Source organism: Populus nigra, chromosome 18 (genome assembly GCF_951802175.1).
Source record: "Populus nigra chromosome 18, ddPopNigr1.1, whole genome shotgun sequence".
NCBI classification, from domain to species: domain Eukaryota; kingdom Viridiplantae; phylum Streptophyta; class Magnoliopsida; order Malpighiales; family Salicaceae; genus Populus; species Populus nigra.
The window spans coordinates 2,912,940-2,936,319 of record NC_084869.1 but is presented as its reverse complement, the minus strand read 5'-3'; the positions used below and the strand labels follow the sequence as shown (position 1 = coordinate 2,936,319).

At 33.1% G+C, this 23,380-nt stretch overlaps 1 protein-coding gene and 1 non-coding gene across 4 annotated transcripts; both read right to left on the bottom strand.

Moving 5' to 3' along the window:
* Positions 1-6,524: 6,524 nt before the first annotated feature.
* TRNAD-GUC (transfer RNA aspartic acid (anticodon GUC)) lies at positions 6,525-6,596 on the bottom strand. The gene has a single exon. It is a non-coding gene; the product is annotated as a tRNA-Asp (tRNA).
* Positions 6,597-9,384: 2,788 nt separating this feature from the next.
* On the bottom strand, positions 9,385-14,130 carry LOC133678262 (protein BASIC PENTACYSTEINE2-like). Of its 3 annotated transcripts, none has more exons than XM_062100530.1 (3): positions 14,024-14,130; positions 12,800-13,754; positions 9,385-10,715 (listed from the first exon to the last, which is right to left on the bottom strand). In XM_062100530.1, the coding sequence occupies exons 2-3, from the start codon at positions 13,648-13,650 to the stop codon at positions 10,673-10,675; spliced, it is 894 nt and encodes a 297-aa protein (XP_061956514.1). In that variant the 5' UTR covers positions 13,651-13,754; positions 14,024-14,130; the 3' UTR covers positions 9,385-10,672. The 3 variants fall into 3 exon arrangements, with proteins under 3 accessions (XP_061956514.1, XP_061956513.1, XP_061956515.1); XM_062100529.1 differs by having other exon boundaries at positions 12,800-13,746; XM_062100531.1 differs by lacking the exon at positions 9,385-10,715 and having other exon boundaries at positions 12,471-13,746.
* Between the last annotated feature and the right edge of the window lie 9,250 nt (positions 14,131-23,380).

Sequence of the window (23,380 nt, the reverse complement as noted above, 5' to 3'; positions counted from 1 at the left end):
ACAACATATTTACATTATTAATCATAATTTCTTTGACATCCTCCATGTGCACAACACACGATTCTCAAATAATATCAATTACAATTCATAAATTAATTCAAAATACATACAGTATGTATATATATACATATATATATATATACATATATATATATACATATATATACATATATATATATATATAGACTTCATGTAAAATTTCATTCTAATCCAATGATTGGATTGAGAGCTCGACTTTCTAATATAAAATTAGTCAGTTCATAACTTTTCGTCAACAATGTAGATTTTCTTATTCAATCTTCACTTAAAATCATATCAATTACCCTTCTAAATCTTTAAGATCATTTTATTATTTTGGAATATATTCATTTTAAAATTTCCACCATTATTTGATTTATAGAGGACCTCCCAGTATACCACTAGTAGTTACACTGACTTAACTACCTTTTCATATCATCTTATTTTCACATCCTAACCCTATTTAAAGCCCACCAAGTAACACTCTACATCTATAATTACTCAACTTTTGTGCACAAATACTCGTTATATTAAGTATCAACTCCTGAATCAATGTTCATTTACGTCTCATCATCAGTGCGTATTAGTTCCCTTCATTTCCTAAATTCATCTCTTTTCTAGTTCTCCCCTCCTTCAAGAAATTTCATCCTTGAAATTTAGGATTTTTACATATACTTGCAAATATTATTGGGTACTTATTTCTCCATTTCAATTCTCCTTTATGTAACATGGATACAAGGAACATGTCTTAGATTCTATATAAAAGTATAAGCAATTAAATTTAATAAGCTATCAGCCCAACTCTTATATTGGTCTCGAGGAAATCATTTCACCATATTTTCCCACTTTTGAAGCATGTCATGCTTCCACTAAACACACTTTTTATTTATTTATTATACATCACTTTATTTCTTGTGGATACGTTGTATTCCTATATTTACTTCTCAAATTTATAACATAACTACACCTCAAACATCACATTTATCTTATCCAATGATTGTTCTTGTTAGTCACACTATCAATGCCATCTCCTTACCAAACAAAAGTATAAGTAACATGCCAATTATTTTAAATATCATCCACCCAACTAGTGAAGTATCGTGTCAACCACCTGAGTTATCCACCATCCAAATGACCTAGTCTTAATTTCATAACCTTAGCTTGTCATATTATCAACTACATATCTATTTACTTGTTAGTATTTGGTATTGTGGCTAACTAATGTATTGGATACTTTCAGGATCCACCATTTAAGTCCATTATGATTAACATATAATTCTTGTCATTGTTGTAGTTTTCCAATTACTTTTGTATATAACTATTGTTGTTCTTAATTTTTTTTCGTATCCTAATTTCATGTTGTACTCGTTACAATTTAACAACCATGATATATCACAACTATTTACTTTTTTAATATAGAAATTCTCATAGTTCCTGAAAATTAAGAGTTTTATCTCTTAAAGCTTGAAATATAATATTAATTCATAAATTTAAATGTATGACTTTAATCTAATGTTTGTAACTTTAAGTACCTATTTAACCATGCATGTTTATAGTTGAAATCGAATCTTTCACTTGAACTACATTATATGATGTTATTGAATAAGATATGTTGTGTTGATGATGATGAGTTGGGTTGAGATCCAGGATGATTGGATCGGGATGTGAAATAAAATTGAAAGTGTAATATGATTTTGTCGATAACTTGGACCTCTCAGTATATCATTATATGATCATATGAATATCATACATCCATCAATCTATTTAATTTGTCAACCTAATCTCATTTGACCACCATAATTAAGGTCAAAAGAAACATTGGAATGTGTTGAAATGGACACAAGAAATATGCAAGTTGAATATATTTATCAACCAAAATTGGACTGAATGGGTATAATAGATATTGGGATTGAAATTGATAAAATAAAATATATAAAGGCATAAGTAAGGGATAAAATTGTAATTAATAGAAAATATACATTTAAAACAACAAAGAGGCCACTAGCCCAGACAAAAAAAAAAAAGTGAGACAATAGAGAAAATTCGGCTACAGAGAGAAGTGCAAAATTTGGAGGAGCCAATAATGCTCCGGTGGCTATATCTCTGGTGTCTACCGTTGGATCATGCTAATTTTTGGATATATTGTTCTTCTCACACTCCACTACTAATTGACCGAAGAGATTTGAAAGCACACAATCTATTTGATAGAAATCATCATCAGAAACTTCCTAGAAAACAAAAGGGAATACACTTGTAGGGCAGTTTTGGTCACCGACCGATTTCTCTATATTCCACTGTTGGATCATGTTTATTTTTGGATATGTGGTGCGTCTAGATATTGCCTTCATTATAGATGGTGGCGATCTTAAACATACTCTCCGTAAGGTGTCATTCATGTTGAACAGTAGTTCGTTAATTTTCAGGTTAGCTCGATTTTATTCAGATTTAAGGAGATCAACCGTTGGATCATTCTGATTTTGCGATATATGATGCAAAACTCTAAGCTTTATATTCGAACTGTTGGGTTTGATAATACAATCAATGATGGATGACTTATTGTGTTTTGAATCTATTGCTAGTTGTGATAAATTTATGTTAATACACAATTAATCTATAACAATATTAATAACAAGAATATATTTTACTATTACATCTTTCATACGCCCACACAATTCTAATTCATCAAAACATGTATTAATCAAGTTTTCTAAATTTTGCTAAAACTAATAATAGATTTAAAAAGCAATAAGTCATCTATATTAGATTTAAAAACCTAATGGTTCGAATATATATCTTAGAGTTTTGAACCATATATCTCAAAATTGGAATGATCCAACGGTTGAATCTCCTTACATCTGAATAAAACCGAGTGAACCTGAAAATTGACGAGCTACTTTTCAACATGAACTAAACCTTGCCGGAGAGTTTATTTCCGATCTCCACCGTTCCGAATGAAGGCAACATCTAGGCGCATCACATATCCAAAAATAAACATGATCCAACGGTGAAAGATGGGGAAATTGGTCGGACACCAAAACTTCCCTGCAGGTGTATTCCCTTTTGTTTTCCAGTAACTTTCCGATGATGATTTCTGTCAAACGGATTGTGTTCATTAAAATCTCTCTGGTCCGTTAGTATTTTAGTGTGAGAAGAACAATATATCTAAACATCAGCATGATCCAACGGTAGATATCAGAGATATGGCCGCCGGAGCATTATTGCCTCCTTCAAATTCTGCACTTCTCTCTCTAGCCGAATTTTTTCTATTGTCTCACATCTTCTTCTCTTTTTTTTTGTTTGGGCTGGTGGCCTCTTTGATTTTTTAAAGACATGTTTTCCATTAATTACAATTTTATCCCTTAGTTATGCCTTTATGTATTTTATTTTATTTTTCACGTAAAATATTCGGTTTGTTTCTACTTAAATCACTCGTCTTTATCGAACTCCGATTGGGATGAAATCTTTAACCAAGGTAGAAAAACATATTAATAGACTTCATGCAAAATTTCATCACAATCCGATGATTGGATTGAGAGCTCTGCTTTCTAATATAAAATTTGTCAGTTTATGACTTTTCGTCAACAATCCAGATTTTCTTATTCATTCTTCACTTAAAATCATATTAATTATCCTTCTAAATCTTTAAGATCATTTTATTATTTTGAAATATATTCATTTTAAAATTTTCATCTTTATTTGTTTACTGGGCTTATTGCCGTTTCAAAGTAACGTCATTGTTTTTTAATCGGTGTTTGCACTTTCAGTCCTACCTTTTTCATTGCACTATCATTTATTATAATTTATTCTTTATTACCTTACTTATTCCTTTAAAACATTTTGTCATTTTCCTCATTATTTTATCCATCAAAACACATTATCAATTTCTCTATCTTTATGAATTCTAAATCAAAATTTATTTTATAAAGATCATCCCCTTTATTATATATCATTATTTATTTATTATTTTTTATCTTAGTTTTCATCACTCACTAAAATCATACCACTTTTAGTTTTATGTTTATATGTAAAAATTTACACATCAGCTTATTTAAATTATAAATTTTGAGGTTTCACACTTTTGGCTATTAAAATGCCAGTTTCTTCCATTCCAAAACCACCAGTAGAAGAAAATGTAATTTCTTGCTCGGTCTGCATGATGATAAAAAGAAATGCCTAATGTAGCAGTTTCCTATTTCGCTTACATTTATACTTCTCAACAATCAGGTGATGTGAGAGGTTCTCTGCAAGGCTTTCTCCATGTGGTCCACAGTGTAATATATCGACTTGTTATGCTAGCAGAATCAGAGAGCTTGGACGAGGTGAGATTTAATGCATTGGGTCACTTGTTAGTTCACAAGAAAAAGGTTGAGAGAACGAACATATACTAAGAATGTTCAATCAAAGAGCTTTTCTGTAGGTGATATAGTATGGAAGACCATGGTATCGATTGGCCATAGAGTTTGAAGTTTGGAAAATAGTTGCCAAAATGGGGAGGCTCATGTGTCTTCATCAAAGTTCTTCAGAGAGGAGCATGTCATCTAGCTAACTAGGATGTTTGGAAAATAGTTGCCAAAATGGGGAGGCTCATGTGTCTTCATCAAAGTTCTTCAGAGAGGAGCATGTCATCTAGCTAACTAGGATGAGCAATTGTATTGAAGTCTAAAGAAAAATAAGGGATCGAGATCACAAGTGGGTTAGACAATTCCTGTTTCTAACTTTACTTTTTGTTTTTAATTTTCAATTACTATAAATATTTCAAGTTATTTAGAAGAAATGAAGAACTTATTGTATGCAAACAAGTCAAGTGAGTACTGATTGAAGAGGGAATTATGCACACACACAAGGTTAAATTTATAATTGAGCGCATAAAATTGTTTATGCTATATAATCAAAACAAAAATTGTTCATATAATTTAGGACAAATTCCCCTCTAGCTTAATTCTAAACCCCTCTCAAGTAGAAGCAATAGACTGGAGATCTGTGGAAGCCCTCTTCCTTGATGACCTCTGTTGCTTGAGTTCAACCAATGCTGTGATCGTTGACTATTGCAAAGTAAGGACTTTCTGTACATGACTCCTAGCTTCAATCTCTTGTTGATTCACAGCAGCTCAGGTCTCAGCGACCATTGCTTCAGCCTTGCTAGCTCTCCTCTCAAGCAAGCTACATTGGCTTGCTAGGATTAAAGTTCAGTTGTGAGCTCCTTAAAGACAATGCTGGCTTTGTAAGCAGACGCGTATTCAGCTTCCCATGGTTGCTTCTGGGACTGCATGGACTCCAAGGAAACCTCATAGATCCTTAGCATTTCTAAAGAAGATACCCTTGCGGTTGTAAGTTGGCCAATATTCTCTTAAATTTCTTGCAAGGTCTCCTATTTATGTTCACCCATTTAGTTTGGAAAACCTTGGGAGAAGATGTTCTCCAACAAACCTTGAAGATGATCAACTTTGGCCTGGTCAGAATCTCTATGCCATTGGTTAGCAAGGCTTTCTTCTCTTGGTTAACTCATCCACTTCAGGAATGGAAGCCTCTCATGCAGTTTGTGGGGATAACAAAGTGAACAACTTATCCAAAGTGCCTTGACAAAAAAAAAAAAAAAAACTTTTATTAGGGGTGAATGTTGCTTAAAATAAAAAAGAAGTAAATTAACAAATTTACTTATCTTTTGGCTAGAGAAAGGTATGGCCATGCCTGGTTTGACTGTGCTTACAACTAACTCTTACTCGACCACCACTGCAGAAGGGGAACCAGCTTCTTCAAAAGGGACAAGTGCTTCAGTCGTCAGTTCTTATTCTTTTTGGGGAGCAGTTTCTTTAGTTTGATTTGGATCAGTTTATTTAGTTTGATTTGGAGCAGTTTCTTCAAGCTAAATTGGCTTTTCGAAGGACAGGTGCTCAGAAACATCACACATAGGAGTATACTCCGTGCTAACTCCATACCATGGCAGAACTAGGAGAGACTTACTGTCAGCCTCATTGCCTGAAGGAGCTCCAGCAATACTGGTGCCATCCTCTCCAACTTCTCCCCCAGAAGCTTCTCTGTGTTGTCATCACTTGTTAAAGAAGAATTTGCTGCAAGGATCATGTCGAGCCTCATATAAGTGGTCCACAATATATGTGCTTCCTCATCATCTTTATTAGGAGCCTCAACAGCTACTGAGCCTTAGTAGACTGGAGTGTCCTTGGAGGAGAGGGAATCCTTGCTGGTGAAGAAGTTGAACTAAAAACAAGAAAACATCTCAGAACATAAATTATGTAAAACGATAAAATGATTAGCTAAGGTTAAGCACCGGAAGTTCTCTGACTCGGTTTTTTTCCTGGCCTTCTGGCTGGAGAATATGGTGGTTTTCTTTTGTTGCCCTATCTATAAGGCTCCTTATCAAAAAAGAACTCGTCAACCATCTTCTCCAACGAGGTGTTGAAGATTACATCAGTGGACTTTTGATATAATGGGAAGAACTCTAAACAATATCCAACAGCCAATGTGAAGCCTCTTACTCTAAATAAAAACGCCGTTGCCGGGGATCGAACCCGGGTCACCCGCGTGACAGGCGGGAATACTCACCACTATACTACAACGACCTTATTGGTATTTGTTTATCTGCTTAATAGATCTAATAAAACAAATTAATGATGGAAAGGGAAAAGGTGGCTTTCAAAAATATAAATTTACAGGGATCTTTCACTATAAGAGTTTTGTGTAATGTGTATCCTTGGAGCATATAAATATTCTTCTCAACAATCCAGTGATGTGAGACGTTCTCTGCAAGGCTTTCTTCTAGGTTACATGAAGATGAATAGGCAATTGGCAAGGAAGGTTACAGGAGTAGAAATGAAGGAAGCTGTTTTTTCTATTCATCTAGACAAAGCTCCTGCCAATGACGGGACGACTAAAAAGATTTTTCAATCAAAGAAATGAGAGAGAAAGAAGAGAGAAAAGGAAAAAACCTGGAGCTCAGCTGAATCTCCTCCATGAATATGTGCCGTACCATTAAAAAGAGGATGATACGCTGCTCCTAGCACTACAGTGAAAGCAGGACTTTGGCAACTGCCTGGTCCCTCGTGCATCACTTTCATAGCGCGAAGGTCATGACGCGTTGACGCATGCTTCATCAATATTTTTTTAATAATATTTAAAAATTTAAAATTACCAAATTACTTCTAATAAAATCTAAAAATAATAATAAAACTAGTCGAAAAATATCAAAACATCCTCGCAACTCGCAAATAGCCTTTGTTTTTTTGAATTCCAAGGCTAATTCCATCATTTTACTGTTTAAAAAAAAGATAAAAAAACCCTTTTATACATGTTTTTTTTCTTTTCTAAGGGCATAATTGTTTTTTTTTTGAAAAAAACAAAAGATCCCTTCACCCAAAGATTTTTTTTTTCTTTTGAGGAAAAAATATTCATTACATTCTAACAGAAAAACATGTCTAGTCCATTTGTTTCCAATTAATTTTGCAATGATGAATATATCCTATAGAAAAAATATTTCTACTGCAATTACGGGATTAATCAATTTTTCTAGCAAGGGCAAAATTATATTTATATTATTCTAATTCACAATATTTTGTGTCAAAGCCATAATCATAATAAAAGACTGAGCTCATCTAGTTGTTTTTTTTGTAACTAGTACTGGTGTCCTATTCCACTACGATCCAAAGCAAAAGTCAATTCTAACATGGGCGTTGTTATTCTTTTTGCATATGATGAAAAATTTCAAATGCGAATTGAAAACTTGGCTCATGTATTTAATAAAATTAATCAATCATTCTGTGTGTTAATAAATACTAAAAAAAGTTTTTAATGATAAACAAAAACTGAACTAGGATATTAAGCAATAAATACAAATGAAAAAAATAATAATCTCAAGTCGTGTCATGCTATTTAATATCTTTATTTAATTATATATAAATATTTTTCTTTATAAAAAAAAACTTGAATCAAAATAAAATAACTTGCTAGCATTGTTTTTTATTATTATTATTATTTTTATTTATCTAACTTCACCCTCTGATGTGGCCCTTGCATGGCTTGGATTTCAAATCCAACTGTGTTGGAGTTGGTTAGACGCCTCTCGTTTTACCTAACAAACACGACTTGAATACTCTGCTCAAAACTTGATGTGGCTCCCGTAATTTTTTTAAGTTGTCGTTATTTTAACCTCTACTTAATCTAATCAGATTCAAATATAAAATAATAAAATATCAAATGATAAAATTAAAAAAACAATTAGGAAATGAAATGAAAAGACAACAACATATTAAATCAATCTCAGTTAACCCATAAAATTCATGACCCGGGTCATTAGCACAACCATAATAAACGAACCTAGTTGAGCTATCTGTCCATTTATTTTCTCTCCACTTCTTTTCTCCCTGATTAGGCTTTCATTGAGTTTGAGTGGGATGAGATATGAGATTAAAATTGAAGAAGTATCAAAGAATTATGAATCAAATTAAAAAAAAAAAAAAATCTTTATGCATGTAACTCATGTTCCAACATACGAGGCCCACTGCACTGCAGAGGCTTGTGCATCTTTCTCCGAGTTTTGATAATAGTTTTCCTTGGTGTCGTTAAAATTATTTCTGTAAGGCTTCATCTAAAGGCAACATGTGACAATTAATAAAGTTTGACTTGGCTTTAGCAACCCATTCTTATTTTCATTTTTTTTTCTCTCACCTCTCCTTAATCTTTGTTTTTTTTTTAATATCAGATTAGGCCCTTGTATCTTAAATTTCTTGGGAAAATGCCATGTCTTTATGGGTTTTTTTTTTATTAATTAATTCCAATACTCCAGATTGGTTACTTGCTTCGTAATTAATACACAATTTCAGACAGCAATTCGTTCATAAGATGTTCTGTACTTGTAAGAATACAATCTGACCTTAAAACCAAAAAAAGAAGATAAATTTACAGCATAAATAGATTTTTAATTACCTAACTAGGTTCTCCCAAAATGTGATTTGGGGAGAATTATTAGCTCTTCTATCTCGAGACGAGACATGAATCCAGAACACAAACTCTTCTTCAACTCTCATTTAGATCCTAAACATTTGGTAGTAAGCACATATGCATAAAGCACAGAATTTCAACTAAAAAATTGGAACCCTGCATTCTAATATTTTTTGCAAGGCAAAAGATAACTTGATAATTAAATTCAATACCCACTTGAGAGTTAATTAATTAGGACTATGATTGACTAAACTATGAAACTGCTGCTGTTGACTAGGGAACCATGACGCAAACTTTCATTTTAGAGCAAATGCACAAATTGATGACTTAGCAGGACAATTTAGATCTCCTTCTAAATTACTTACCATCTAAGCAAACAAGCTAGGATTTCATCTGTAAAATTAACACCTGCGCTTATATCATCAAGGTAATTGCTTCACCAGCATGCCTACCTGCTGCCCAGAAATTGTTAATTCGTTGTACACAGTCAAAGCCACAAGAAGTATACACTGCAACACATGAAAGTTGAGTTCGAAATTTTTAATGTATTTGATTGCAAGAGTATTTCAAGTTCGTCTATCGCAAAACCAATCCAACAAGAGGCACCTGCATGCAACTTATTCAAGCTGGACTCAAGACTCTGAGACTACTCCAAGGACAGCTGAGTTGCCGGTATAGATTAAGGTGCCTCTGCTTGAATATAGTGAAAACTGTGCCTTGAAATCGTTGGGACTCATCTTGCTGTGCGTTGAATATAGTCTGATACAATTGACACTCCAACCTCCACTGCATCCTAGCAAGACACTGCAGCCTCAGAAGTATTATACCACTGCCATCTCCATTCATCAAGCAAAATGAACTTGTGATGATGCTAACACATCGCCCCTGCATATTGGAAGCGTAATGGCTGCCACCAAACTACCAACAATGCTCCTGCTTTTACCGTGCCATCAGCACAATTAACAACTTTAGTACATTTTCTTGAACACAGCCATATCTAACTTCACTGTATCATTGCCATCATCTCCACCATGTCATTATAAATGCAAGACCCCTTCGGTAACATTTATCACCACCACCAACATATTTGCGGAAATGAAAATGCCACCTTTGTGCCTATTTAACCTTGTCATTGCCTTGGTGCTAGCACCTTTCTAATCCCTAACAACACGGCATCAAATTAAGTGGCATTTCAAATATTCCAGCAATAACAACACTGCAGCCCTTTCCAAACCCCTGCCGCCTTCACTATTTCACCAAAATCCCAACCAAACTCTACCCATTGACATTCAAAATCATACGAGGAAAGTACAAATTGTGAACATTCAAGATATCTAGAGTCCAACAGCTCCAAGTCTTGAAACTTTTACAAAATCAAAGCTTGAATTTTCAAACAGAGGAAACTTAATATGATACAATATTTACTGCCAACTGCAAGGCATTGAGCCTCTACATGATTTACTTGTCAATATAAATGGGCAAGGGAAACCTTCTGATTGTGTTGGGAAAGCACCTAAACCTTCACATTTTAACTTCACACAACTCTTAATGCAAGTGCATAACCTACTTCTCCTTCTGGGAGGTCCCCTTTGTGCATAACACCTTGGTATCAAGTGCTAAGTCACTCCGACATCCAAATCCATCATTCCAGACAAGAGCTGATAGCCGTGCCGATCATTTTCACCAAATGTTATGCATAACCTTAACTTACACCACATGCACCGTACAGAATGTGTGAATCAATTCTGACACACAACAGTTTCAAAAGTTAAGATGGGGAAATTAAAACACTATCATTCCTTTCTCAGAGAACAGATTTCATGTTCATTTTTTCATGTAAACATCATCTAATTCTAAATTTTCAACGCTTCCAATTGCTCAAGTGAAAATTGTAGAGCATGCAACAGGCAACCCTTAAACTCAAACTAGGAGGTTTTTCTGTAGGCCTCTACATTATAAATGACCACAACATATTTACATGTATGTACATGAGCAGTAAGAGATTACTTAAGAGTATCCTCATGGGCATGCATAACAGAAGTATAATTCATAACAACAAAGGAGGTGACAGAGAGCACGAGAGGATCATAAAAGTGTAAGTTTAAATGCTAGAGAAGTCTAGGATTATATTCAAAATTCAACTAGATTTCTTTTTCAGGCACCAAGTCTTGAATGAGTGGAACTGATGTAGGTGCCAAAAGGACAAGATTTATGTGTTTGGTTACTTCTATAATGCACGGGAATTAAATTTCAAGGTTTATAGGAAAATCTTAAAAAATGTCTAGGTTTAGGCTTTATTTCTATTTAGTATTTTAATTTATTAGTTGTTAAGTTATTAGGTTTCCTATTCTAAATAGGAATGGTTATGTTGGAAGTTTAAGATGAAGCTTAGGTTTTTCCATCCTCTAATTCCTAAAAACCTTAGGTATGAAAGCTTAGGTTTTTCTATCCTCTAGGTGTGACTCCTAGAAACCCTAGTAGTGTGACTCTGGTAATTTATACAAATTCCCGCATACAAACCCCACTAATCTAACCTTAAAGCACTTATCAATAATTCCTACACAGCTTCTCATGCATACCAGATCAAAGACTCAACCTAAAATCTCCTAAACACTGTTCTTGCCACTTAAACTAAGATCCAGAACAGCCTTAATCCATTCCACCATAAAACTAAAGTCAAATAACCTCAAAAACCATAAGATGCTGCTCAGAGTGCCCTAATAGATTTTCAAACAGATTCAAATACTTAATTTTCTAGGTTTATTTCACTCCAAATTAAACCCCCTTGCAAACTCCAATCCTGCCAACAAATTTTCAATTCTATAGCCATCTTCCAGGAACTGGAATCATCCTAGCTGTCCTCCATCATTGAATGGAGCAAGGGACACAGCATAAACAGGCCTATCACACAGGACAAAAAAAAAAAATCCTTTCTTATTAGACCATCGAACCTAAAAGCGAAAACTAACAGAGGAGAGACCTCTGCATGATAGAAAACCACTGACACGTGATTAGAACAAAAGCATGACTGACTTCATGGAAGAGATCTAATAGATGCCCCATATATTCTAAGTTAAATGATAAGACACTAAAAATCATTAATTACCTCTTACTTGGACATCTAACTTTGCAAAACTCATCCACATAATAATTTATTTTTCAAAACACCAGCAAGAAGACCATCTGATTGTTTGATGAAACTAAGACTTACTAGCACTAACAAATTTCTCACTAACAATGTGGCAAGCCTCAAGCAACTACCTCACAAATCAGAGACTGGGTCATATGTAAGACATGAACGCTCATTCATTTACACAAGCTGCAATAACTACATAAAGAAGGCAGCCAGATTCACTAAAAATAGATATTTCAAATATTTGCTAAATCAGATGAAATTGAATATGCATCGATTAGTACTATAAGAAAAAAGGAAATCTCTTAACAATTAACCATAGAAGTGGAATAAAGAAAAACCAATCACATAAGTTTAGAAGGTCAGGAGAAAAAGAAACTACAAGGCATCAATCTATTCAAAAAACTCATCTACTACATCATTTTCCCTGGCATCAATAAGTATGAAACAGCTACGACTATGAACAGAAAGAGGATAAAACAACAGTCATGGTGCCAAAAAGGACAATTTTCCAAAATCATCGAATGTGACAGAAACTTATAAACTACAAACTAGATTTGAAGCCTCTTCCAAGACCAGATGCATAAAAAAATACACAAATACAAACATGGTGCATTGCAATCGTAGGGCAATAGAAAGATCCACATGGTGCATTGCAATCGTAGGGCAATAGAAAGATCCACATAGTACATCTACCTGATAGTGACAAACTTGTTCGTACCATGTTTAGCCCAATGAGTTCTCAGATCAATCGGATTAGAGAAGTCATAGCCTTCATCAGCAAGTTTCTCTAAGACCTTCTTAAAAGCTCCTGAACTCATTTTTCTACCTGCTATCCTTGCACCACGCCTTTTCGTACTCATAGGCAATGGATACATAGATATGCAAGTCGTACAACAAGCTGATTGCCACCCACCACAACCCCAACGATAGCATTGTTGGGGGTTGCCAGTACATGAGCAAACCGGTATAGGAATAACTGGCATGTCCATATTGATCCCATTTATCATAATTTCAGCGGTTTTCTTGGCAGACCTTACTCGCTGAACAGAAGGACTACCCTCAGGCTTGGGTACTCTGGGAGCCCTCGTACCCTTCTTTGCTTTAGGGGATTTTGGGGCATTAGCACGCTGCCTCTTTTTATTGGGACCATTTTCCTTTTCTACAAAACCAGACTCTTCAACTGGGTCCACCATTTCATCATTTTCCGAATCAGGTGGTTGAAACACTTGCACATGATGAGTTGAAGCTGTTTCAGGTAAAGGTCCCTCGTAATTATGGTTTCCAGGCAACATATTGAGAAGCTTCTCTCTATGACCTATCCAAACATCCCTCATGTACTCCATAGGGGACATGGGCTGCGAAACCCCAATATCCCTATGGTGAAAACCTCCGTTCACATTTGTCATGATCGCATTACTGCGTGCACCCAAGAAGGGTTTCTCAGCCATTGTTGGGGACAAGAGCTGAAGCCCCAGATTTCCTTTAACAGATGTTGGTTCATAGTAACCCCAATTACGAATATTCAAACTGTTATCTTCATCCATTATTTCAAACTTACCATTCAAGATAACTTTATTTAACCTTCACACAATTTGTTGTCAGTATTGTATCCACCAAAAAAATCTCCAAATTGTGTTCACCTAAGAATCTCCAAAAAGATTACAAGCACACAAAAAATTAATCCAAACCCAAATCACAAAAAATAAAAAATTAATAAGCAGATTGTAAAATCATAGTAAAGTTTGTGTCTTGAAACTAAGAGAAGTCGCAATTAACTGTAAAATCAATAAAAGAACATATGGGTCTTTGTCTGACAGTATCATCTTCGAAATCTTGGATTCGTCTGATAAATTTTATTTTTTTTTAAGAAAATAGACAGCATGGTTGTAGCATTTAAGGAAAGAAAAAGGGACTTACTTGGAAGAAGACAATGAGAGCATTTTAGGGCTCTTCATGAATTTATTTATTTTTACATCACAGAATTAATAACTTCACGCCATTTTTGTAAGGAATTACTTTGGAAAACTTCCATTTAGTACTATAACTATATATTTATTTTCAATTTGCATTCCAAACCTATATCTTTTATCAATTAAGCACCAAGTATCTCTAAAATTTGAAAGTCGCACGCCATTTCCTTTTGAACGTCCACGATTTGAGAATGATTGTACCCATCTAGTATTTCATGCATGGTTATTAAACATTGCCACTTGATATGTTAATTCGGAAAATTTATGATATGAAATTTGATATGAGTTAGGATTCAGTTTGAATGATAAAAATACATTAACCCAACCAATCTTAGTTGATCAAGCTAAATTTTATCTAAACTTCACTTCATCGAATCAATATTAAATTATTAAAAAATATATATATAATATAATTTTAATCAAAATAATTAATTTGTGTTGATTTCGTGATCCAAGAATATATTTAACGATTTAGGACCCAGTCCATTTTTCTAGTCTAATAAATATGCTTCTACACCCCTTTCGGAAGCGATCGATAGGGAATCACAACCACATTGCTGGGGTTGGACTCTCCACCGATTCCTCGTCAGGAGATCCAGAAATTAACAGAGATCTCGATGAAATAAGTCACACTGTGACAGAACATCGGACTCGACCACAGCCACCCCACGAAGGAGTGTCTAGTAGGGCACTCAGCTGTTACTAAGTAGTGAGCATCTCAAACCAAGAGACTCACTTTAGGTAAACCTAACCATATTAAAGCATTTAAATGAAGCGCTTTAACCGGTCAGGTCGCCTAAGAGGTGATCGTATTTCATTTTAGACGATCCGGACCATAGGGAGAGGAACAAACTCCCCCATCGCACCGAGGGAATTGACCCCCTTAATTTGAATTTATTGATTGGGAAAGCTAGTTCCGTAGCATTTAAAAGAAAGGTATCCTGAAATAAGGAGGAATGAGGATGTGGAAAAAAAGAGATGGTCTTAGACCTTATCTTAGCTGTTTAAATAAAGCAGCGGCTGTCCCCGGATTCACTGATAAAAGGCTTTAGATGGGATGGACAGAAGAGTTTGAACGGGCGAGTGACTTTAGGGTTCCACTGGTTCAAAAGGCTAAAAGCCGGAGTAGTTGATCCAATAGTTCTAAAACCGTTGCTTATATTTAGATAGCATTTGGTAGATTTTGGTTGTTGCCTAACTACATGGAAAAATTCGTGTAGTTAGCTATATAACTTCTACTTTTTACACCAAACTCCATAAATAATTATTTTCAAAACTTAGTTTTGTAGAAGCTAGAATAATTTCTTTATATTTATAAAAATTTATTTTTTATTTATTTTACATACAAAAATACATCTCACAATAATTATAACCGAATATATTTTTTAAAATTGACTTTTTTAAAATCGCTACTTAAAATATTTTTTTAAAACTTTTTTTTTAACTATAACTACAACAACTATTATAATATCAAACACACACTTAATATGACTATAGTTTTGATATTTTGATATTGGTAATCTTCTGACATGATCATTGAATGATATCTTAAAACTATTAAACTCATGATAATTAATATAAAAAAAAACCCTAAAAAGCATGGGATGAATAGTTCAATCTTAGACATAATTTACAATTTATTGCTACAGTGTAATTATTATTTTTTCCTTCAAATAAAAAACCTAAGGCTTATGAGTTGAGGGTAGTATGATCTTTTTGCATGGCTCATTAATCATTAAAAATTTGATTGAGGGTATATATGACTTTTTTTTTTGAAACTGTAAAATTATGTTTTTAGTCTCTGAGTAAAAAATTAACCAAGGATATTTAAGTCTTTGCACTTTTTTTAAATACAGTAAAAAAAATATCTTTACCTTTGAAAATCAAGAAAAAATTAGCCACTAATTCAGAGGCATTTCAATTTTTTTCACACTCCAAAACCAAAGAAAGGCAATGTGGTCTTTTGAGGATGATTAATAATTTTAAATTAGAGAAGGTTGTTGGTGTGTCCTTACCACTTGCCAGTGAGTGAAAGACACTTGTGCCTTTTGGACGACACATACAGAGTCTAATTTGTAGTTTGCCACTAATTTATTTTTTTATTTCGATTTTCACTCTCATTCTTTTAATTACTATTTTTTATATTACATCTTTTGTGTAATTTTTTATCCCGTTTAAGCTTTGATTTGCTAGGGATTGAGTTTTGTGGTTTTTTCAAGTATGGTGCTTCTAGTCTAATGACCCGATTCATGATTTTTAAGGGTTAGCGTGGGATGACATTCTTTTTTTTTCTTCTTATTTTTTTATTTTATCATTTGATATTTTTTATTTTTAAAATTAAAAATTAAAAGATTCATCATTTGACATTAGATTTTTTTTTCTACTTCTATTTTTTCCTTTCCTTTTATTCATTCAATTTTGTATATGTGTTTGTTTCTATTATCATTTGATTTAACAAAACAAATATTTTAATAAACAAATTCGTTAAATATAATTGAGTAAGTGACTTGTGTTGCGAGTAAAATATCTTGATCTATATTTGTCTCTCAATGTTTCCACTTTTATTATCATTAATAACTTTTTTTTCATTTATTTACATAGATCATTCTTAATTTATTTAATTAGATATTTGCATAAACTTTTCAATTTACATATAAGAATTCTCTTTTAAGTAATAAAACAAATGGGAGAAGGATGCAACAAAACACGTTGGAGAAGGATGCATATTCAAATTTGTTTTATTGGAAAGAAAAATATATCCAACCCACAACGGAGCATGAGTCAAAAAGTTAGTTACTAGATTATTCACCCGCACTACATTGTGGGTCGGGTCAAATTTTTCATGAACATAAAAAAATATTCAAATATTGCTAATGTTTTTTTTTTCTAGCATAAAAAAAATTAAATTGTATAAGGGTAAAACTGATGTAATCCAGTTGAATTTACAGGTTCAGAAGCAATTCATACAACTTGTAAAAATATAGTTTGACTAACATAATTCAAGATGATATCTTTTTCTAATATTAAGATAACAACATGTTAGATTGACTTGGATCAATCCAAGTTGACATGTCAAATTTGCGACCCGAGTTATGAAACTATGATAACTCCTCAAAAAACAAATAAAATAAAATAAATTATGAAGTCTAATTCTCAATCAAACTAATGTTGAAGGATGAGATTGATAAAAAAATAAATTAAAAACGGATTTAAAAAAGCGATCCGAGTTAACCAGTCAAACCCATAACCCGAGTCATAAGACCGGGATAACCTCATAGAAAATAAATCAATTAAAAAATATATGAAAAACGACCCAAGTTAGTTTGTCAAACTCATAACCTAGATCAAACACCTTTAAAAGACGATATCCCTAAAATCTCTATATAAAAATCTGTATTACCTAAACCAATTTAAAAATTTTGGAGAACAAGTAATTTGAAGAATTATCTTATATTTACTTTGAATTGTTCAGGTAAAACGAACAAAATTTTATCAGATATAATTTTATCTATTTAATTGTAATGTACTAAAGAACCTCATGTAAAATAAATAAATCAATAAGGTAGTAGGTAAAAACCTTGAAATTTGAATTACTCAAAATATAATTCAAGGAATAAAAAAATTATTTAAGGTTGAGGAATGTGAAAAAAAACTTTGAAAAATGATTTTTATCCGAATTACCCATTCTTTCACCCTTACTTTTTTCACACACATTTTTCTTTCTCTACACACTTTTAATGTCTCTCATTTCCTGTTTATTGCAACTGTGTTTATAAACACAGTATTTTACAGAGGCGCCAAAGAAGAAGAAGAAGGCGGTGGCTGGAACATAAACAGAGCATTGTGGAGAGCAGCTCCCTCAGCTCATCGCCAGCCACTACTCTTTCTCTTTCCCTTCTCCTTCTCCTTCCCTTTCATTTTCTCCTTCATCTTCTGTATTCTTTACTGTTCACGTGAAATGTGAACAGTGGAGAGCAGCTCACCGCCAGCCTTCGCTATTTCCACCACCAGACACTACTCTTCCTCTTCCCCTTTCCTTCTCCTTCACCTTTTTCTTATGCTTCGTATTCTACATTCACCACTGTCCAAAAAAGAAGACCAGAAATAGAGCACAACAGAGCATAGTGGACAGCAGCTCCCTCAGCTTATCACCAACCTCCGTCGTTTCCACCACCAGCCACTCCTCTTTCTCTTTCCCTTCTCCTTCTCCTTCACCTTCATCTTCTGCATACTCCACTGTTCATGTGATCAGTGGAGAGCTTCTCCACTATTCATGGTGGGACAAAGTCCGACCCAAACCTAAATGCCTGGTGCCTTGTCTGGCCTAGTAAAATAAAATAAAATCAAAAATGTTTCTCAGATATTGTATTTTATTTAAGAAACTAGTGTTTACCATTATTCAACGACACTACATAATTATATTAAAAGGAGATAGCATGATGATGTAGCATTTGCAAAATTTGATCGCAATTCCAATTTTGTTTTTGATGATATTTTACTTGATGTTGTTGCGCGCTCATGAAGCCATGGAAACTGTAGTTCTTGTCGGATGGATTTCATACGTGATGGAATTGCAAATAGTTTAATGGAACAATAAAAAATACTTTATATAAAATACTGTTTATTTTATGATGTAATAACAGTAGTAAAATGTACAATATTTCAATTAAAAACTATCAATATTAATATATGTCTTTTTTAGTTATTTTATAACCTCAATTTAAAAAACATTTTAAAGCAAATACATTAAACTACTTTTTGTTCATTTCAACCACAGTTTTAACCAAACATATATTAATTATTCCAAACCAACCTCAACTAAAAGTATTTTTTAAAAATAAAAAATAACTTTTTTCAAACCACAATAACTACCACATTACCAAACACAATTGTCTCTCTCACCTCACCCGAACAACATTAGATCTCCACTCCTTCACCACAAAAAAACCACCACAACCTCCTTTCCTTAATGAGAAATAATTATATCATCACCACCTTTCCTCCACCATTTTTTCTCCCATAAAATCACCGCTATTTCTAACCCTTATGTTTCCTTTCCTCCACCATCCAAAACTCTATAAAGCACTTTTATCCATCCATTAAAAAGCCATAAAAAAAAATAAAGCCAAATTGTTCCTGTACAGCAGTTGTGTAGCCAAACTTTCACCCCTACAAACACCATCCAAGCCTCCACCAAACACCATCACAAGCATTCTAGCCACTCCAACAGCTCTTTAACAGTTCTTATCAACTCCAAAGAATTATAAGATATCAACTACAAAAACCTTGAACAATAACAACACTATCACTTTTTATATTCCTAACATTCTCAAAGTTCCACCAATTTTATCCAAGATAAAACACATATCTTACTCAAAGTAGAATAGCAGCCATGTCACCGACAATCATGTTGGATAAAACATTTTAAAAACCTAGTTTTTGAACCCTAGTTTGTGTCATAAGTCCAATATCTCTTATCATGTTTATACCTTTTCAAAAATGTGTTTGTATTGTTTTTAATGCTATTAATTAATTTATTTATTTATGGTATTTATGATTGTTAGTTTTTGTAAAAATATATTGAGACCATTTAACATCTCGATTTAGGCATTGTCCTTAGTTTTTGTGATATCTAATTTGCATTTATACAATTTTGAATTTATTTTTTTGACAAAAATATTACTTTCAATACTTATCTTTGCTTATTAAATTTATTATTTTTAATTTGAATATTTTTTGAGTTTTAGATGGTGTTTAGTTTTTATTTTAATGGTGGTGCTATCATCAATCTTTGTTTGAAGTGGGTTTATGCCCTTGGTCTTTTGTCACCATTCTTTTAGATCTATTTACAAAAGTGAGGATTGAGATTAGCTTTTTTTGGTTCAAAATTTAAAATCATTTTAATTTAAGATTATTTAATTTTGAATTTAATAACATACACATTCTATAGGTTAAGTACTATTTGACATAAAATATAAGTTGCAAAATGAACTCCTTAGGCTAGCAACAGACTTCGCTTATAATATTTTAGAATAATTTTTATCTTTATTTTCTTTTATAACCAAGTCTTTTTCATGAAATCTCTGTAAACTAACTTTAATGCCATTCTATTATCTCTATTTTTTATTTTATTTTAGAACATAAAAATTTACTTTAACGGTATGAAAATTAAAATTGAATTATTTCTCAATATTTAATAGGTAGTTGTGTAAGTTAATAATCATTAAAACATTTGTACTAGCTTGTTAATCAGTATACATATAAATCAAAATTATATGATACCGTTTATTTTTAGAAGAAATAAAATAAAGAGAAAGAGTTTAATTTTTTATTATATAAGCATAAAAATTGAAATTTATCAAATATTGAAATCAGTATGTATGTATATATATATATATATATATATATATATATATATATATATATAGAGAGAGAGAGAGAGAGAGAGAGAGAGAGAGAGAGAGAGAGAGAGAGAGAGAGAGACGAGGTAGAATTTATATATACTTAGTATTTTAATTATTAATATACTTGAATCAGGCCTTTATATTAGAAAGGCCCAGAATTGAAACTAAAAGGGCCTATTTGATAATGTTGGGTCCACACTTAACACAGTAGACTGAACTCCTAACGCCGAACCCATTAGAGGAGCACATTTTATAGGCCCAACAAGAAAGGTCATCTCCTAGAATTGTGAAAGCAGTAGCCAGGTTTAGCCCCACCAAATGCCTCAAAGAAGACTCCATGGACGTAGTCTAATGGAGCTGTTCTCAAATAACATGTTAAGCACACCATTTAAGAAAGTTTTTAATCACTGGATGAACCCTAAGTGAGTTATGCTTCAAGGAAGGCGGAGCACACAATTGAAATGGACATGCAAGCTCATAACGTCTTAAATCAAAATAAAAAAAGAGAAGGTTTTTGGACTAGAGACAATGGTGAAGTGAGTTAACTCGTACGTTTTCATGGTAGACAATGGGGTGGTTGATTTTCAAGCTCCGACAAGCATCATGAAGCTGAGTTTCACGTTCAGAGCTGGAAATTTCTGAGCAGCTAGGAAAATACGATAAAAAGCCAACAAGTCCCTGCAGTGTACGTAGCAGGGTCCAAATAATAATAACATGGATGAATATATTGGTTGGCTCAGGATGCCGTGAAACATGAGGTCTATATAGACATGAAGGTAAGCTCCCAAAGTTATCTCTTATGTCTCGTTTTCCAAACCCTACAAATATATATTGCTTTCGCTTTCTTCACTTGTACACAAGCAGAGAAAAGTCATCCCCATGCCATGCAGGTATCGGCACCACAAGAACAAAAAAAAAAAAAAAGTAATTTATGATAACAGAAGGTGGGAAAATAGTGAGCCTGACCACCTACTGTACTGGTATTAACTTTTAAAATCTCTTGAATATCATGTGACATTGCTACGCAAAGGTCCAAGTGTTATCATACCATTTTCATTTTACACTATGTTTGTCCCTTTTTTTTTAATAATTTGAATTAGAAAAATTAATTTTAGTAATTTATAATTTTCATCTTATCAAAATTCTTTGTTATTATTGGATTGCAATTTGAAACTCTTTAATTTATTAATTAGGATTTAATACAGAATATAACAATATAAACAAGCTAGCTAGGAGTATTACTATCACAAATGAACGTTTATTATGACATTCTCTTGTAATATGATATTTTTTAAACTGAAAGAAATCTGCAACCCCAACTTATGTGTTGCATAAGTTATGTGTTGTATCATACCTCAACTTGACCTGACTTCTGACTTGAAGGGCATATTGTCGCAAATCTGCAACCCCAGTAGATACTGCAATCTATCATTGCCATGAAATGATTTCTCTAGGCATGGCAGCAAATTGTGATAAATCAGAGAATCATTGTTGCAAAATCTTGAGCCACAGAGGCACTATCTCATGAACTTTGACTGGTAGGGTATAATAAGCATGAGCTTCCTTTCATTGATCAAATAAACTTGCCTACAGCACTCAACTATTTGGAACTGCAATGCTTCTGCAAAAATACTAAGATGATAATAATTCGAAAATAAGCTATACGTGCACTAACTTAATTGGCATGTTATCATCTCCTTCTTGATAAGATAAACTTCCAGCCAGTACCTAGTTAATTAAGTGAAATAGTTCATGCAATTAACAAGGGAGGTCTTGAGTTCGAGTTTTAAGTGGAAAAAATATAATTAAAGAGATCTACGAGGAGATGGAAAAAAAAAATTCCAGGCACAATTTTCCTACTCGGCTACACATCAAGCCTTGGCTTTTATGGGTTTAATAAAATATCAGACTTAACTTTCTTGAGTTAGGCTACGTATTAGGCCTAAGTACCTATAGTTATGGTAAGATGTCATACACAACCCTCTTAAGCTCAGTTACATGTTAAATCTAAGAGACCAAACGTTTGTTGGTCAGGCAAGATACCAGACCCAAACCCCTTGAGCCCGGCTATACACTAGGCTCAAGCCTCCGGGATTTGGCAAGTTGTCTGACCCAATCCCCTTGGGCTCAGTTAGACCTAAGATGCCAGGACCAGCACCCTTTTGAGCCAAGAATTCTTCGAATATGAGCACCCAAGATGGGGATCTAGAGTCATCATTTCCCTACACCATAGCTATGCAAAAAGTCATCTAAGGGTCATTCATATGTCAATCAGTATTAATGTTTATTATAAGGGATAAACTCATTGATATTAATATCGTGTATAGATTGATATAGGACCGTCTTCTATAAACACATGATACTCTCATTAATAATTAATGTTATGTATGGAGATACTTACAATCAATATTAATATTAATTGTAAAGATCTTCCTTCCATTTAGAGATGAAGAAGGAAAAGACATACTGACTCCTCTTGTAAGAAAAAAAATTCAAACTTATAAATTATATCTAAATGGCCAAAGAAAAGAGATTCATCAACTTCACTATCTTACAACTTATTCTCAACATTTATCATACATAAACTAACAACAAATTTTCTTGTTTTTAAAATTTAATACTTATTTGCAGCAACTTTTTATAATAAAATCACTGATTATTTAATCATTGAAATGTTACTAAAATCTCAAAAAAAAAGAGGATTATTTTGAAGGAAATTCAGTTCCATCACTAATCCATAGAGTTCGAAGAATAGAAAATGAACATAAATACATGATAATTTATCTTTCAAACAGGCGAAAAGTAACTTCCCTGAAATTATGAATTTTCAAGCATCATCGCATATTAATTAATTAATCAAGTTGTATTGGCTTTTTTTTTTGTGTAAAAAAAGGGAAAGA